Genomic DNA, 20,092 nt, shown 5'->3' on the forward strand with positions numbered 1-20,092 from the left:
CCTCAATAAAGTGTAGATCTCAAATTTCATTATGCTGAAATGACACAAGAGCGGAAGTTTCGATTGAACTGACTTTTAATCATTATATTTAATTATTTGACATTATTTTTTTATTAAAAATGACTCACAAGAGACATGAACAACACGGAAAAAAAAAAACTAAATAGTAAATTACAACCCGTTTTCGTTAATTTAAATTCAATTTGTGTTACTATTTCAAATGCCAAGATAGATCCATACTATTTTATGTGTTTCTAGGTGAATGATGTTATGCACATTGGACTTCCTTACATGTATCTTTTCTCAATTTTCGTTTAAAAAGTTTACCACTTCTTAACTTTAATTTGACAAAACTTTTATTCATTTAGACTGTCCTGCTGCAAAATGCTTTAATAATGGGACGTTAGTACTGCAAACGTGTACCTGTCGCTGTCCCACTATGTTTACCGGATTATTCTGTGAAACAGGTATGGAAACTTTAAATGATTTCTTGCGGGGAACGTGTATTCTACATGTGGATCATATCGGGTATCAAGGATAATTAAAATTAAGTTTGATATCTAAATTTATTATATGAATCATTGGGATAATGTCAGAGATACTTTATTGTAATATTTAAATATAATTACCGTTAAACAATAGTAATATACATAGTTTGTGTTTAAACTATACACGTCAAATGTTTTCGTTATAAAATCGTTATGATTGAAATATGTTAACATATCTTTAAAGTAAATAAACTAATCTGATAATTTATTTTGTAGAAATAAAGTCGACGCAATGGCCAGAAGGAACATATGCCCTTCATTCTTCGATGTTTGGATGCCCAGAGAGTAACGAATACGGATGGTCTACTGGATATATCAATTTAACACTGTTCGAAAACTCAAGGAACTTCATTTGGAACGATGATGACCTGTTTACATTTGAGCCACACATTCTTGGTCCATACACTCAACATGCTATGCAGATGAACTTTTGTGTCATGAAGTCGAACGTGACAATATTATATGATAAAGATGATGATGATGGAGTCAACCGAACATGGCCTTCTGGAAATTACTGTATATACAGGACTGGTGGGAAGTGTCCTTTTGGTAAGGGTATCTTTAAATTAGACACATAATATGCGTCGTTTTGTTCTGAATTTAATCCCTTAAAAAACCCGACTTTAAGGCTTTGTATCTTTAAAACAGTGTACTTGTTGTTTCAATCCATATTAAAAGACCATAAATTCTGAAACCCTTATTCCTCTATACATTTCCTTTATTATATAAACCTACAACAACGACTACGCATCAAGATGATATATTCTTACTTTGAATTTGTATTTTAAGTTAAATTTAATATTCATTACCAGTACTAGCTTGTTCTGTTGTTGATATTTATGGATGTAGAAACATCGATAACAATTCCATTGAATGAACATTATGAATACAACTAAATTGTATAGTTGTGTTATATCATAACTAATTTTAAGCATAACAAGTGACGCTGGGTGGCAACTCTGGTCTTTCGCAGTTCAAAGTTCATCATCTTAATTTAGTGTTACATATATCTTTTGTTTGTCTTTGTTATTTATTACTTTTATTGTTTCGTGTATTTTTTTACTAATTTCCATTTGACATGTCTACTATTTCTACTTTCGGACATTGTGTTATCATGCTATGGTTAATGTCTGTTTTCATGTCTTTCGTTTTTCTTTATGTGCTTTATCTATAATATGCTTTTTTGTTTTTCGTTGTTGAATTATTTATTTGTTTTCAAAGTTATTTTGATTATATAACATTGTTGACTGCTGTACATGTACGGTTTTTGGCTATAATGTCTGCTTGTTTTGTTCATACATCGGTTTATTTCTTTGTACTTTGATACAATATGGATACTATTTCACTGCATATAAGTGCCTAAACTTGCAACAGACAATTTCCTTTCGTGTTCTTTATAAACGGTTTATTTGGTATAAGTCCCAGTATTACTGTACCGTCCAAACAAGTCAGACAAGTACTGTTTTGTAGCTTTTCAGACAACTCAGTTTGTTGATATTATGTACATGTAATAACAAGTTAAGAACAGTTAAAAATGAACTGAACAGATAGTCATTGGCTTCTAGCTAATCGACTTAATAGCACTAAATTTACTGCATATAATTCGTATGACAATTGACTGCAATTTTAGACTGAAAATAATTTCATAATTTACAAGTCTGTCTTTTGGTTAATTCATGTTTGTTTTACTCTTATATTATAATTTAAAAAGTACTTTTAATATTGCGTTATAGAAATTATCATTGATGAATTCCTTTTTTAGTTTTTTTGTATTTTTGTAGGTTTTAATGAAGGACGTTTAACCATCCGTGGTTACGATTATAGTTTGGGCGGCAACCTACCATACATAGTAATTGATTCTTTCTCGAACTTCGCGCTTGTTTATTGCTGTAGGGAAGATGGAAATGTCGATCAGTCAGTTGATCTTCCTAGTGAATTTCCTTTTATCTTATATCTGGTAGGTATATTGGAACTGAAAAAAGCCAGGTTTTACCATTGCATTACTTTTATATGGTTTCAGCATTATGTATAATTTCTTACATAATCACGATTATTGCTGACATTTACATGTTTAACGGACGCAATTTACGTTGCAGAAATATTAAAAGATGATCAACTTGTACAATGTGCAAAGTGTCAAACAACAATGAATGATAACTAATACAAACATACTTTATGGATTCCGATATCAATAAACAGCAAATATTAATTACGAAACACATTTCAAAAAGAGAGGTGAAAGATCCTAAAGGGATTTTAAAACTAAAAAGTCGCAAAACTGGTAATCCTGTTTTAACAACAGAAAGAGATCACAACACCAACAACAGTTTACAAAACAAAACACAGAAAAACAAGGACTGACCGACACGGACCACACCTCGTACCTTGAGTGATTTCAGTTGCTCCGAAATGGTACGCATATCTACCTCTACATATGGAACATTTGCCAGACCAACAGAACCGTGAAGTCTGTAGTTGAATATTTATTCCATTAACGATTTTATCCTAGTATATCGATTATTTGCACTCATTTAAGTAAATGAATCACTTAAGCCTCACTCACATCTTACCGGATAGCGCAAACGAACGCCTAACGGATGACAATAGATGTTGTCCGTTGACAAAATTGTTATCCGTTTGGAGTCCGTTGATGTACTGACCGAATAAAACGGACGCGTAACGACTGCATAACGGACACACAACGGATATACAACGTACGAGAAACGGAAAGTAACAGACAGAACGGATGTCGAACGTACATCCAACGGACGAGTACCGCATGAAACGAACACCTAACGGAAGCGTACCAGATAAAACGGATGAACAAGAGATACGGAAAAATTGAAGACGACAATGATAGACTCATGGCAATATAAAAAAGAAGATGTGGTATGATTGCCAATGAGACAACTGTCCACAAGAGACCAAAATGACACAGACATTAACAACTATAGGTCACCGTACGGCTTTCAGCAATGAGCAAAGCCCATACCGCATAGTCAGCTACAAAAGGCTCCGATTTGATAATGTAAAGCAATTCAAACGAGAAAACTAACGGCCTTATTTATATAAAAAAAATAACGAAAAACAAATATGTAGCACATAAACAAACGACAACCACTGAATTACAGGCTCCTGACTTGGGACAGGCACATACATAAATAATGTGGGGGGGGGGGGGGGGTAAACATGTTAGCGGGATCCCAACCCTCCCCCTAACATGGGACAGTGGTATGACAGTACAACATAAGAACGAACTATAAAAATCAGTTGAAAAAGGCTTAACTTATCAGATGGACAAAAATACAAGTGAACGTGGCCGGATACTTGTACATCCCGACAACAAAAAGACACTAAGAACAGATATGAGAGTACTCGCAGTTATCTGACAGCTAGTTCAAAGCCACTAACAACTAATAAAAAAATCATGCATCTAAAACTCAATTATCAATCCGTACACATCCAGCATCCAATAGATTTAGTGTAAAGACGTCATTAACAGTCAGAGAAAAATATGACCGTGTGGAATGCCAAGTTACAGGTATAGACAGCTGAAATCGCATAAATATTCAAATGTTTCTGTGTAACTGGTTTTAGTTTGTTCATCAAAATGCCGCCAAAGGGCAGTGTCTCGCCTTGATAAGAGCTGCTTGATTGAGAAGACGTGCCCTTACTCTAAGATCGATTATGAATAATAAGAATTCTTAAACCTTTAAGAAATCTGACATAACAATAATTGGCATTTCTGACACGAAATTTTCAATAGGCATTTATCCGTTTCAGATCCGTTCATCATCCGTTTTATTCGTTATACGTCCGGTAGAAGTCCGTTTCACATTCGTTCAACATTCGTTTTATCCGTTAAACGTCCGGTAGAAGTACAGTACAAAACGGACGCCTACCGGACGTTCGACGGATATTTCATCCGTTGGACGTCCGTTTAAAGTTTTGAACATGCTCAAAACTTTCCACCAGACAGAACGGACGTCGACGGATAAAACTTACGCAAAACGGACATGCAACGGATATGGACGGACGTCTAATGGACATGAACGGATTAAAAAAAAAGTTATCCGTTAGGCATCCGTTCGAGCTATCCGTTAAGTCTTGGTCACACCTTACCGAATAGCAGGAACGGACGCCTAACGGATGAAAATAAAAGTTGTCCGTCGACAAAATTGTTATCCGTTGGGAGTCCGTTGATGTACTGACCGAATAAAACAGACGCATAACGAATGCATAACGGACACAGATCGGATATCCAACGTACGAGGAACGGAAACGTACCGAACAGAACGGATGTCGAACGTACATCAAACGGACGAGTACCGCATAAAACGGACACCTAACGGAAGCGTACCGGACAAAACGGATGAACAAGATATACAAAAAATTAAAGGCGACAATTATAATACATGTAAATCGCATAAATATTCAAAATGTGTCTGTGTAACTGGTTTTTATTTGTTCTTCAAAATGCCACCAAAGGGCAGTGTCTGGCCTGAATAAGAGCTGCTTGATTGTGAAGAAGTGCCCTTACTCCAAGATCGATTTTGAATAATAAGAATTCAAGAACCTTAAGAAATCTGACATACTAGTAATTGGCATTTCTGACGCGAAATTTTCAATTGGCATTTATCCGTGTCAGATCCGTTCATCATCTGTTTTATCCGTTATACGTCCGGTAGAAGTCCGTTTCTCATTCGTTCAACATCCGTTTTATCCGTTAAACGTCCGGTAGAAGTCCGTTGGTGAATTTATCTTCCAGACCCTCAACGGATGTATAACGGATACGTAATGGATACAAAACGGAAACGAAACGGACGAGTACAGTACAAAACGGACGCCTACCGGACGTTCAACGGACATTTCATCCGTTGGACGTCCGTTCAAAGTTTTGAACATGCTCAAAAATTTCCACCGGACAGAACGGACGTCGACGCGGAGAAAACGTCCGATAAACGGGCATGCAACGGATATGGACATACGTCTAACGAATAAGAACGGACGTCTAACGGACATTAACGGATTGAAAAAAAGTTATCCGTTAGGCATCCGTTCGAGCTATTCCTTAAGGCGTGACCGAGGCTTAAGGGTGTGACCGAGACTTTAGGCTGCCATGATGATCAACGTCGACGCCAGTTTGTTTATGACGCATCACTCTAATCATTGAGCGCCAATTTGAGCCATTCCAGTTTCACGGTCTCTGGATAAACAACGTCTTATATTTGACTACCATACACTCCGGTAAATAATTGTCAAATTTCGAAATTTCAATATAACTTCATTTCAATAAGGAAAGAAAACCGTTGCTTTCAAATTACACTGTGTGGTTAAATTCTTAAACAATCGTCAAAAAATGACTAAGACTGGGAATAAACTCGTTATATATGTTAATATCTGTAGATATGTATATTTTCACACCCCTCGGTACCCTGCAGTACACCCTTAGTTTCGCCTCACGGTGAAATTGGCCTAGTCAAGGGAATGCAAAACAATGTTCGTAGAATTAAGTTCTTTAAGAGGCTTCTATTGGTTTGTCTCATGATTTGATACACAATAGCCTTGTTATCACTATACATATGTAAAAGTTATGTTTTCTGGTTACAAATCTATGTTCCACACAAGCAGATTTCATATAGTCTATGTCTGTTTTATTTGGATAACATTTTTATTGATTTAATTTGTTTATGTTTTAGGGGCCTTCCTCCGAAAAATGTCAAGAAATAGATAAAATGGACTGGAAATTAGACGAAGTTTACATCCCTTACGACAATAATTTTTTGCTTGATGGATTGCTCCCAAACTTTTTATCACATCCTACGCATACTTCACATATTGGATTACCTTTATGTTACTACCAACCAATAAGTAAGTATTTTAATTTAACCGTTTATGAAGGTCAGCATGGGAGTCCTTTATATCTTTAATGTTAGACCATTTTTTTCGCCATTTATTTCTTATCTTGCCAGTTAATTACTATACTTGATACATATGCTCCTCTCCTCCCACACACACACACTTTTTAGTCATTATTCATTGTCATTTTTTCTCTATTTTATTATTTCTCTATTTTATTTTTTTCTCTATTATGTTTTTTTATACTTGTTTAAAATTTTGCCTGTAATTCCATTCTTTAAACCCAAATTCTCTTTTATCGAATGTAATCAGAATCATGATAAAATGCAGTATAATATTTTTATAAAATAAAAATCCTGTCAAAGCACATGTTATGAAAATATTTGTGTTTCATGTAGTATACATTTTATATTCATAATAAAAGAGTTTATGGAACAAATAACATATATTTGATTTTCATACTATATAATAACACAGATTCGATTAGATAAGTCCATATGTCAGTCCTATTCGAAAACACCTGACCATGGCTTCAGATTATCTATTTATGGCTTTAACTTTTTTATGTTTAATGTAAGAAGGGTGTAGAACATTGAATGATAAAAAAATGTCCTAGAATGTAATGCAAACTAAATTTATCTAATTTAATTGCGCTAATTGTCAGTTATAATTTGCAATTTGCCTTTGGCAGGCTTTTATTGTGCATACGGAAATTATTTTAAGGATAAAATAACAAAAATAAGAAGGGTTATAATGATATGTGGTAAAATGGCTTTGTTGGAAAACTTTCATGATGATATGTTTAGTTGTATACATATTGCGTCATATATGACTGTCAAAAGATCAGTAACTTTTAATAAAAACCAGACAATGTCAAATATAGAAATCGAGTCTGCATTTAACATTTTTGACAAGAATATAAAAGTTTATAATAATTTGAAAAACAAGTACCAGCGCTGGTGCATGTCATGTAGAAAATTGCTTTCATTTTTTAATCTGATTATCTTTTGACTGACAATTTATTTTAAATCAAACTCTATCTTACCTTTCTTAGATACTTCCATTAAATTAATCTGCCCATTGCCAATAAACTCACTACAGATACCAGGTTTAAATAATGTATTTACACAAGACGCGCGTCTCGTCCACAAATGGCACACCAGCTACACTCGAATCCAAGTAAGTTAAAAAGGCCAATTTAAGTTATTATGAAAAATGTAAGGTTACTTTAATATGGCAGTAAACGTCACCATAGCTCTTTTTCTTATTAGTAAATTCCATTTAATCGACCGTTGGAACGAGTAAAAGCATAACATTACTTTTCGTGCGATATAAGCAATTAACATTGTTAGTTTAAAAGTACCGTTCTAAATTATGAATATTTTAGAAGTAATCTTTTACATAATTAAAAATTCCGGACGAATTATACAAATGCGAGAGAAATATACACCCGAAATAAAATTAGTATCAACATCAGAAATATTTTCTTTAGACACAAAATGTTACAATTCTCATTTTGATTTTAATATATATGTATCTTAATAATATATTCATTTAGTGATGTACCATTTCCATCTTTAATGATGATCTTCAAAGATAGAAAATTTATGAATATACAGACGGTACCACATTTATCTTATCTTTAAGTTTTATTTAAAACATAGGCAAACGAGAATGTACGTATAAAACTGACAATGGTGCCTCTTATAATGGCCATCTAAATATCTCAAAATATGGAAAACCCTGCGATTTATGGACAGATGTAGAGTTGACCTTTGCCACGAATACACGATGGGTTGGAGAATTTGAAAACAACTTTTGTAGAAAAACAAGAATAAATCCTCCGAGTTGTTATATTAATAATACCCGATCGACATGTGATATTCCAGAATGTGGTGAGTATTTCGAAGAAATAGTTCGTATTAATATTTGGAAAAATATACAAAATTTGGAAAAACGAATATATCAAATATTCAATAAATTGTATCAACCCTACATGTATAAAGGAAAAAGTTTAGATCAGAATTAAACAAACTGTATCTGTAGAATAGTGCTTTTTTATAGTTTATCTACAGTGATCTCAAGCATTTTCAACCTTGACGTTTTAACCCCTAATGAATATGTATCGCTCGAACCCAATCTAACATGTCTTATTTGACTACACGTTCATTCCGAAACTCATTAATTGTTTCTGGAAACTTTGCTGTTCTAACGCAAACTTTACTACATATAATTTTGCTAATAAGCTATCAATGCTACTGTAATGTGTTTATATATATATATATAAATATATTTATATATAAAATGACTGAATAAAGAGTCAACAATTAATCTTACAGGGCGATGGATCATGTAATTATGATACAGTACACTACAAAATATAATATATAACAAGTCAATAAGGGTACAGCATTACCATAAAATAACAATAAAATGAACACATATTTAATATTTTGGATACAAGACATCTCTCTTCAGTAATACCCTGATGTAAAATGAATCACGTCCATCTGTTCTAATCATAACATTATTACAATCTTGAAATTTATACAAATAAAAACAGTGTAAGCAAACATCAGAGACGCTGGTATAATTTAAATATTTCCAAACACTGCGCAAAGACTGCAAAAATATGCAAAAATAAAAATAGTTATTTGCGATGTGAACTGGCACAACTCTAAATTTCCAAAGTGATGACAGTTAAGATGTAACAACAACTGCGTGGATAGCACATGTATACAATTATACGAACCTTCTGATGGAAAGTTTACAATCTTAACAAGCATGGTTAAAGGTACGTTGTGTGTCAGAAAATATAAAGAAGTGAATTACATAAGAAACATACATGACTGGGAAAAAATTCTGCAGTATGTCGAATATTTAACTAGTTTCCCATTACTTACAACAAGATATAATTGAATGTTATTAAGACCAACTGCATGTATAGCTGTGCTATACTTCGAAAATTGTTGAACGACTAACCCCTCATTAACCACTTTCACTATCATTTTGAATGCACTCTCACTAATTTTGCTGATATCATGAACAAGGACTTCTAATACATTTGATTTGATAATTGTCATGTATAAATCTGCATGCAGATAATCTTTGGTATGAGCCAAGACCTACAAGATCATGTTAAATTCTATATGAATAGAGCTTGCAGGTTATCTATTTATCTTTGTTTTCAGAGAAAGTCAACTTGCAAGTATTTGGGAAAGGAAGAAGCTATAATGCAGCCAAACATGATGAAAGAAATATGCCGTCATATGTATTGGATGGCTTAATTCGTATGTTATGAAGAGGCAATTTAAAGTAGCAGAACAAAATGAAAGAAATCATCAGAACACCTACAACAACCCCCAAACAGCATGAAAAAATAAACTTGAAAAAAAAAATGATCTACGAAACACTTCAATGAAAAATAATATGGAATCCTAGAAAAACGGATGATGCTCTCATGTGCTTAGGAACAGGAAGCAGACCCTGCTCCGCATATGGCGCCGTTTGTATCCTTAATTCAAGAAGCTTCATTGTAATCAGCAACACTCGATCAATTAAAGCATGATTGTGAAATCAAGCTATGGCATATCTCAATATCTAGAGAAATATACTCAGTATACTAGAGAAGCTTTACTTCTCTTTACATAAATATAGAACGGTGAAGTAATGTCTTTTGTGGTAAACTTTAGTTCTCATTCGATTGTCAGTTTGTAAAAGTAGGTCACGATAGGAAGCATATTAGACAGTAACTGTGTATCCTTTATTTCAAGTCCCATACCATAGATGCGTGCAGCGGAGTATTGCAACTTTTAATTACTTAATATAAGGAAAAAGTAAAATCACAAAAATACTTAACTTAGAGGAAAATCAATTCGGAAAGTCCATAATAACATGGCTAAATCAAAGACATTATCTTTGTAGTGAAACATGGAAAAGGTTCAGAACAATTGTTTTTTTTTACCTGCCAAAATCAGCTCTTACATACAATCTTATTTGTATGAAAAAGATACAAGAACGAGGATACAGATATTTTCCATAATAATATCAATTATTCTGATTAACAGTAATTTCTCGCAATTTGATTGTCTGATATTGTCCTTTTAAATTTCAGTACAATTTTTATAACGTCAATTGGAATTATCTTCCTTATTTATTTCGTTAATTGGAATTATCTCCCTTATATCATTGACCTAATAAAAAAAATATTTGAGTTGCTTTATAGTCCTAATATTTTTAATTTTTTACAGTGTTAAATTAAATATATAAAATATATGTTGCTACTTACATTGTCCTTATATTGAATTTGAATATAATGATATGTAATATAACAAAATCAGGATAAATTCGTTACACAGTGTTCAATTGTCCTAATACGGAATTTATCAGGGCAATGAAATGCATATCGGGCCTGGCTTCGCTTCAAACATCTTGGTGATGACATGTCAATAAATATGAATTTTAACGAAAATCAAAGTGTTTTTTACAAAAGATTAGTATGATTTATTGATTTCGTTCTTAATTCTAAATATCTTATATTGAAATTATCAGGTAATGGACCATCATATGTATCCGAGAGGCCATCTTCTAAACCATGGTACTTACTTAACCTTGAAGAGTATATTGAAGTCCATGCAATCGTTATTCACCGACAGAAAGGTAAGCTTATTAGCATAAACGTGAAACGATGAAAATTTCAAATTTAAATCGTTCGACTTTAAGACAAGCATATCCACTTATACTACCCCAATTGCATTTCAACAATTATTTTCCAATAACAAAATGTATGATCGAAAAAAGCAAAAAAAAAAACCAATATATGAACCCCGACAAGAAACATGAGAGTTATGCAAAAGGAAAAACATAATCAAGATGAGGCTTCACATGCTATATGAACGTCACATTGCAATAAAACACAACCATCTCGGTATGCATGTATTGAAGTATCGTGAGGTATCGACCACAGGCACGTGTCTTTGGATTTACTATGCCATATGTTTTGTTCTTTCAGTTTTATTATGTGTTCATCGATTCCAATAAAACTTAATATGCTGTTAATGTATATGAAGTTATCTACACAACACGCTTGCATTTGTTTTCATTCCTATCCATTGACCAACCCTAAGCCATACTCTAATCACACAATGAAAAAATGAAGTTTGAATATATGATCAGTGTATTCAATTGACTTGAGTCTAACTTTTTGTGTTATCACGTTATCTTAAAGACAAATGGAAATAAATGAAATATTGGAAATGGCTCCATTGGGAAGATAATTGCTAGGGAAAAAAAAGAATATGTGTTAATGCAAATAACTACGACAGCTACTGTTTTTTGTGAGAAACGTATTCCCATTTGCTAGGAAAAACATGCATATTTGTTTATTATATAAAAGAAAATGTTCAAGTTTAAGATTCAATTTGTTAGCAATCAAACTCCTGCTGTATTTAATTTTTATTTTTGACTAGATACAAATGAATTAAAAGTGTTTCGTCATTTCAGTATGGTACCCTTTAAACAACAGATATGTAGGAACGTATGTTAGTAAACATCGATGGGACTTCCTGACATATGGAGCATACAGATGTGACGATAATAGAAACCCATGGAAACACAAAATATTTCGCTTTCAGTGTAAACGTCCAATTATAGGACAATATGTAAGCGTAAAGAACTATGACATTACTGACCCTGGTCATAAACAAGGCTTCTTGCATTACTTTGAAATAGACGAAATACAGGTCGTTGGAAAATGTAAGTAACACTTTGCTATTTTGATATGTCAAACACGAAGTAAATGCAGTATACATGTTAGACTCAGATCGACGTCCGGCCTCTAATTGACTTCTGTTTCTGTTTGAAGTGAGTTTTTGGTTAAGTTATAGTTAAACAAGACAGCTTTCTAAATGATATGTATTAATGAATTTACAACTTACACTTCAGTTTATGAATAAGTTAAAAATAAAGAACAAATAACAGTTTCTTTATATTTGCATTCACAAACCTATGACACTACAGTATTTGTACATGTATTTTCCTTTTTAGTTCGTCTTACTTCATGTTCATCATCTGCATCAAAGCACCAGTATATCTTTGCTGTACTGTTCTTAAAAGTAATTCGAATTAGAAATATACACCGGCAATTACCAAGTATTAGAAAGCAGTAAAGCAGTTGTAAAAATCCTTTTACAAATCAATAATGAAAGACAACTTTGAACAACTTCATCTAAAAAAAAATCATTGCATCGTGATGAAAAGTTACATATACATTTGTAGAGTAGCTTTATCTTTCTGCTAAGAATATTCAAAATCATTGTCTATCATGACGATCAAAAAATCGTTCGACAGCTGATTAAAGTAGTGTTACTCAATTGAAAACTCATATATAATGAGATAATTGTGATGTATTTGTAATAATCAAGATAATTGCTAAACATAGAATACAAAACGGAGTTCCTGAGATTTAAAACAACGTCTCATCGATATTTAAAAAGTATCCTTATCATCTGAAACACCACCAGTGGCCATCATTTTCGTAAAGTAATGGCATTTCCTCTCCTTATGCAAACAATCACAATCCACGATTGTTGCTATTCTTCTGTCATTTTAACAATGACTTTCTGTTGATGACGTGTTCAATGTTTTAATTTGTTGATTATATTTTTATAATTTTCTTAATAACATAAGCAACAATGTGTGGACGGCGACTTGGACTCATTACTGGTGACGTCTATGATTATCAGATTGAATCTTCATCACATAAGGACCATGATCATCAATTTACCTTTAGTCGACTCTTCCGTCCCGAAAATGGTTGGTGTGCAAGATCTACTGATAATGCCCCATGGTTTATGGTAAGAAACCTACATTATTTCATATCGGTTTAAATTCGTATTGAATAAAAGGGAGTATATGATATTATGTATTCCCCAGTAATACATTCCATCAATCTTTAACAGAACAAAATGGCCCCAAAACAATTGGTTGTTAACGGACTTGTACATGCTAATGATCAATGGGACGTGTTTTATCTGTTTAGAAGGATTTCCCTTTAATCAAACTTCCTTGAAGAACTAGTCAATATCGTGCTACATGGACTGTCCGTAGGCTCAGTCATTATACTGTCTTAGTCAATACCAGTCTTGTTTGCAGTCAATATATCACGATTATGACCAGTTTGTCAATAACTGTTATGTAATTATCTCCTGCTATTTACTCATCACCCACCATGCCATATAACACTCACTCAAAATGTCGTTAGCACATAATTGTTAAATTTAAAGATCAGACGTTTATATAAGTATCTAAGCTAAGACGGCGACAACTTCAAAAATATATTTATATTTCTAGGTTGATTTGATAGTGTCCTTAAAAATACAAGGCGTTGAGCTACAAGGAATAAAAGCCGGACAAAATGTTAAACTTATAAGTTCCTTCAATATTTTACACGGAATTGATAGGAATAATCTTGCTACCTTCGAAGACCCAAAGGGAACTATAAAGGTAAGTTGTGTCATCTAAAATTACATGACCCTTTGTTGGATGAAAAATATGTCAAACTCTTTTATTCGTTTATACCTTTAAGAATACGGTAAACATGGTCAATTTCTATAATTTCAATCGAATGCAGAAAAAGCATCATATATACCAGGATAACGATTATGTACTCCAAACGTCTAAAAGACTTTTCAGTGGATTCAACGACGAAAAAAGGGCAAATAAAGTACGAAGTAATGAGCATTTAGGACCAAGAAATCTGAAAAGGTTTGCCAAATACAGCTAAGGTAATTGATTTAATGGGACAAAAATCAAAATTCAAATGTTTGTAAACATTTAATGTATTAATATAACCATATTAATGATTATTGATCTTAACAAAGACTTGCTGAGTTCTGATAGAAGACCAGGTCAATTCTTGATATCTTGTCAGCATGATCAATTATAAAGAACCAGGATTCATTTTTAAAGGTGTTTTATAAATAAAAATGGGTAACATGTGAAAGTGAAAACAACCCAGTCAAAGAGCAGAAAACAGCCGAAGGCAACCAATGAATCTTCAATACAGCGAGAAAATCCATCACCCGGAGGCTTGCTCCAGGTGGCCCCTAATCAATATTGTGAACTAGTTTGTCATACTAAAATTCGAAGTATAAAAAAAAATATAATGAATGATTTTTGTGGTTTCTAGCTATTTTTGAAAGCCAAATACATAAGATATTAAGGAGAATAACCATTTACAGGAGGATAAACAAACAGTTACACCAAATTATCGTATATTCAATTTATATGAGAAAGTTGTAATACAAAAAAAAACTTTACAATCTTGATATAGGTAGGAATCTACCACTGGTAATTGATAGTAACGAGAAGTTACGTCGACCTTGTAGTATAAAGAGTTACAGCTAGTATCGATCTCGAGAAGACGCTTCATTTGGAAGACTAAAAATGACCGAACAATTTGAAGCCCAATATAATATAGGTACCAGTGAAACGGTCAAAGACCACAATCGCTGCTTAATAAAAACTGTTAAAATCCGTTGGACTTGTAGATCGATACAAGGAAAATTAAATCAACTGAAATAAAACGCGCCATTTTTTTACGCAGAACTTATGTAGTTAATTTGAGTTTTATTTCTTTTCTATATTCCAACAGGTGTTCAGAACCAATCCCTCAATAGGAGTATCAATTCAGCAGTTTATTTTCACCACAGAAATTTACAGCCGGTACATAAAAATTGTTCCACTTGAATATACAGATGCATGTTTAAAGCTAGAAATAATTGGCTGTCCAAAACAAGGTAAAAGCACAATAATAAATGTGGAAAACAATGCAAATTTGTGGTAAAATATACTTATTTAAATAAAATGGATTAAACTTTTATTTCAAATGATACTATTTAATCATTGCATATTGAAAGTCTATAAATTCACATGGTAAACACCAGACGTAAAACATCTTCAGTAATCAGAGATTTAACTTTTATGTCGTTTCTTTTGATACACGAGAATGAAAGGGATACTTTAATTAAACAAAATAAGGGAAATGTCTACTAGTAAACAACCAAACGAAGACAAAAGCCAAAAGGATAATTTAGGCATGTACTTCTCCAAAAAACTGTCAGTATGTAAGTTTATTGTTCAACCTTTTGATCAAGCTATTTTGTACGTAGTCAAATTATAAAAAGTTACAGATCAAGTCTGACAATTGTTACGTTTGACAATTTTGACAGAAGTAATTGCCACTAAACATATACTATTTCATTTAAACTGTTTTCCGAACGAATAAAACATTACGGATCAATTTTGAGTTTGTTTCTGTTTGGGCAGAATTTGTTTCCCTAGAATGTAAAATGTGTCAAAATAACGTAAAATTATCTGTTGTCCCAAATTTTAGATGTAATGCCTGAATTAATTGGTATGTACGTGATATATACTCGAATCATGCAGAGTTATCAATACAATCAGTAGTTACGTTTTCCATTTCTTAAAAAAAATGGTTGCCGTTGGACTAAGATAATCTTCCAGTTAAATAAACAATATCCTCGAAATTTCTCACCATGGGCAAGAGCTGTCAACATTTACAGATAAACGGTCCGAAAGCATTTATTAACAAATTGAAATCTTGCAATGAACTCATTGTAAAGGAGACAGACAACACAGAAGAACTTATGTGTTAAGTCATACAATCGTTTTGCTGGTAGATAATACTGCATATCCAATAATTTATCAAGTATTTGTTATTTGTCACTGATCCAATGCAACTGATACCTATTGAATTTTATTCTTTATTCATATCAATGACTTAATAATCATATTTTAAACTTTTATCACTTTACAAAAAGGTTGTCCTTGTGGTGAACAGAAACTTCGTCATTAATTTGAATGTTTTGACATTTTTTCACAATTCTTATTTACAAATATTAGTCATTATCTGTTATTTTTCAGCAAGACGTGATCTTTGGTGCAAAAATTACAAATACGATTTAGGCTTTGAGGTTCTACCATACCATGCGTTTTGGATGGAAGAACACCATGATGCTATCCGCATGATAAAACAAGGTGCCGATATACAGCAATGTTTTGGACACTGCCAAAATATAACATGCCTATCCTTTACATTTAATGACCGCGAAAATGTTTGCTCTTTGCATTTTGGTCAAAGATACTCACGACAATTTCAAAAGTGGTGGGTTGATAAACTCGATATCGTTAACGTTTTTTACCAAAGATTGTGTTTTAAAGGTAAGATTTATTTTTTTACATTCAACTTTTAACTTAGAAAGAACATTTAAAAATTTGGAAACGATACGAGGCGGAATACAAATCTATAAACCGAACACAATCTGGCATAATTCATACCATATCTCATTTATAATTAGCAGGTGATAAATAATTTTACTATATAATTAACTCAAGGTAAAATTTATGTCAGGTAGATATTATTTCAAAATTCATTCTAAGATAAACATTAATGTTGTTGAGTGGTAAAGTTAATGATGAAACTATTGTACTTGATTTTTGTTTTGTTTGTTTATTGCACAGGTACATAGACGTTTATTTAAAAGATTCGTAGTAGTTTTACTCATGTTTCATTGAATTTTACTTTTGAAGGTATTTTAAAAAAAATAATACTAAACTCCGAGAAAAAATTAATTACCTATACAATGTCTTTATCTTATCTTTCAGAATTCTTAGAATTTAACGAATGTGGTTCAGAAATATTTCTGAAAAACAAGGACGAAACAACAATTTTCTCTCCGGGTTTTCCATTGAATTATGGTCAGGGAATAAATTGTGTTTGGTCTATTGAGTCTGAAAACTATGTGAAGATTGAAATTGTCTACATCAAACTACAAAAGAAAATTTTGGTGAATGATCTTCAAAAGGCCAGTATGACATACACACCAAATTTTACCAAAACTTCAAAGAATTTTAAAATTAAATTGTACGATGTAAGATAGAAAAGAAGCAACGCTGTTTCAGCAGACACTAAAATATACATAATTGCTATAAGTTACCAATAATGTGGCTTACAGTATGTAAGTTTCATGGCACGATATACACATGTAAACTTTAGCCATCAGGCGAGTACCATGTATACCAAATTTATAGTGTGATAACTAGCTGTTGTTCTCATCATAGGTCGAATCGTTTAGGTTGTGTTTGTTTATTTCGATTTTTTTCGTGTGCTAAAATAAATTCCTCTCATAACATATATTATCATCTATTTTAAATGAACAATTTTGCCAAATATAGAGATGCATATTGACTATAGGATCATTAAATTTGCGATGGCAGTTTCAATTATCAATCCAGAAGCCGTTTTGCACCTAAAACGAACGCAGAACTTCCACAGTAGTATCGTATCATAATATGTATATCAAAATGTTGCAAAAGTTACTACTAATAAATGAGACGTCATAAATGTATATACCAAACGGTAAACGGCCAAAGAAAATGGAAAAATTTGTTACTCTTTTTGTAAAACAAAACTTATTGTGTATATTGACAAATATGAATATGTCAGTAATGCAAAATACCAGAAAAAACATCTAGCAGTAACCATAATTTATTATTACAGAAAAAAGTGTTTATAACATGTATAATATCCTATCCCTTGATCACCCTCATATAAGTCTGGAAACGATTTTAGCATAAACTATTCAATATCTGCTGTCAAAAATATATTTTCTACTTGCAAAAAATGCGTACAAAACTACACAAAGAGGAATAATTGTTTAAAGTTACAATCACTGTGTTGTTGAATATCATGTTCCATATATATTTGATTGATTGTTGGTAGCTTAACGTCCAGTGGCAAATATTTCATGCATGTTCAGGACTAGAACAAATTAACAATAAATACAACAGGTAGGTCTTGTAATAATAGAGGCCATCCGGGATGATGGTCGGGAAAATTTGGACTGCCACTGGAAAATGAGGTTATATTGGATAGGGGCAGACATTTTGCCTGCAACAGGCCACCTACGGACCCCTCAAAGAGTTGTCACAAGGTATCTAAACGTTCAAAGAGCGTGGCACTCTCTTTACATGAGACATCGGATTTAACGTCCCAATTATGACCGGACGTGACTGCAAACTTGATACATTCGGCACAGCCAAACGGATTCCCCACTTTGGCAAGCGTTTTATTGCCGGTCGGGAGAAGACCAAGTGACCATATTTCGTTTCCCCAGTCACCCAAGGGGAAACGACACTCTGGTTTAATATAACAAATTTACAACAATAGCAAAACATTACACACGACACCACACTTTCTTCTTTGGAAAAAAATTCTTGTCCCACTATTTCGTGTTGTTCATAAAAAAAATAATAATTCAGAGATATAATGCATTTTGTAATGTAAAATACGTGGGAAAGAGGAACGGTTTGTTTTCGTGACATTTTGAACATGTGGATGATGTTGCACATATATTTCACAACGTTACATAAAACTATGATGATCTCTATCAAACATTCAACGGGACATTCAAACTCATAAGTCAAAATAAACTGACAGCGTCATAACGAAAAAAAATACAAAACACAACATAGAAAATCAAAGGCTACTCAATGCTAACCCCACCTAAAACTGGGAGTGAACTCGGGTGCTCCAAAACTGTACATGTCGCATCTTCTATTTCAATATATATTTATGGAGATTCAGTGTAATTGCTCATGACGCAAAGGAGTTCATTATGAAAAATGCAGTGAATTTACCGAATTTTGATTTAGGACTGCTAAGTAGCATTTCAGACGAATCAATATGATGTTGATCTGTCCAAGTAAATATAAGCCACTAATCAGTGACTTAACAGAACTTAATTGACTATAAGCAAACAATCTAAACAGTTCTGAATGTACTGTAATTGTTAGGCATGAAAAGTCAGTGAAAACTGAAAACGACGTAATAATTCATTATTCGGGCTTTCAAGAGCTATTCAGATCTAAATAACTTTTCAGATCAAACCTAACTTCTTATACCTAACAGGTTTATAATTTAGCACGCAAGACGCGCGTTTTATCTATAATAGACTCGCCATTGATTCGTACCGACAACCTCTGTGTCTTTACCAAGCTGGATGGAGGAGTATCAACAACTTTTCTCAACGTTATAATCATTGTCTTGAATAATTAAGTCAATCAATTTTGGTTAAAGTTGGCAATCTAGCGATTTTGTTATATTAGTTTGTACCCACACATTTTGGTTGCATATTACACAGGTTGATAAATCGGAAATCTTGTTTTTGTACTTCAGATTGGTGTGTACGACATAAATCCAGGAGAATGTGAAGACACCTTGAGTATCAGAGACAAGAGTGGCTATACAAAGAATATTCTTCCATCTGATAAAAAACTTGATGGAGTCAAACTAATATCGGTATCAAATGAAATGACGATACAGCTGTCAACTTGTTTTAATTTGGAAGAAAGTGATTCAAAAGCTTTTGAATTGAAAGTATCTATGATTGGTATGTGCAATTTTATTCACATGTTAAAAAAGTAGAACAAAATACATATTTGACAATCAAAAAATCATAATCCGAAGACAAAAAAATGATTAAAAGAGAAAAATAAATAAAAGAACAACAGTTCACAAAACGTTACATACAATGAAAGATTGAGCATACCAACCCACCAAATATCTTAGAATGCTCTGAAGCTTCCTCTTTTTATTGATTGAC

The 20,092-nt window shown here is 32.7% G+C and overlaps 1 protein-coding gene across 1 annotated transcript in view; it reads left to right on the plus strand.

Annotated features, from left to right (window-relative positions):
- Positions 1–20,092, plus strand: part of LOC139482100 (uncharacterized) — a 56,131-nt gene that overhangs the window by 10,844 nt on the left and 25,195 nt on the right. The window contains exons 3-14 of the mRNA XM_071265805.1: positions 369–467; positions 765–1,097; positions 2,330–2,505; positions 6,248–6,419; positions 9,599–9,697; positions 10,959–11,066; positions 11,910–12,161; positions 13,095–13,261; positions 13,758–13,910; positions 15,061–15,205; positions 17,094–17,359; positions 19,666–19,879. Coding sequence (XP_071121906.1) covers positions 369–467; positions 765–1,097; positions 2,330–2,505; positions 6,248–6,419; positions 9,599–9,697; positions 10,959–11,066; positions 11,910–12,161; positions 13,095–13,261; positions 13,758–13,910; positions 15,061–15,205; positions 17,094–17,359; positions 19,666–19,879 — 2,184 coding nt within the window. The remainder of the gene's footprint in view (positions 1–368; positions 468–764; positions 1,098–2,329; positions 2,506–6,247; positions 6,420–9,598; positions 9,698–10,958; positions 11,067–11,909; positions 12,162–13,094; positions 13,262–13,757; positions 13,911–15,060; positions 15,206–17,093; positions 17,360–19,665; positions 19,880–20,092) is intronic.

The sequence above is a fragment of the Mytilus edulis genome, chromosome 1, assembly GCF_963676685.1.
Source record: "Mytilus edulis chromosome 1, xbMytEdul2.2, whole genome shotgun sequence".
NCBI lineage: Eukaryota > Metazoa > Mollusca > Bivalvia > Mytilida > Mytilidae > Mytilus > Mytilus edulis.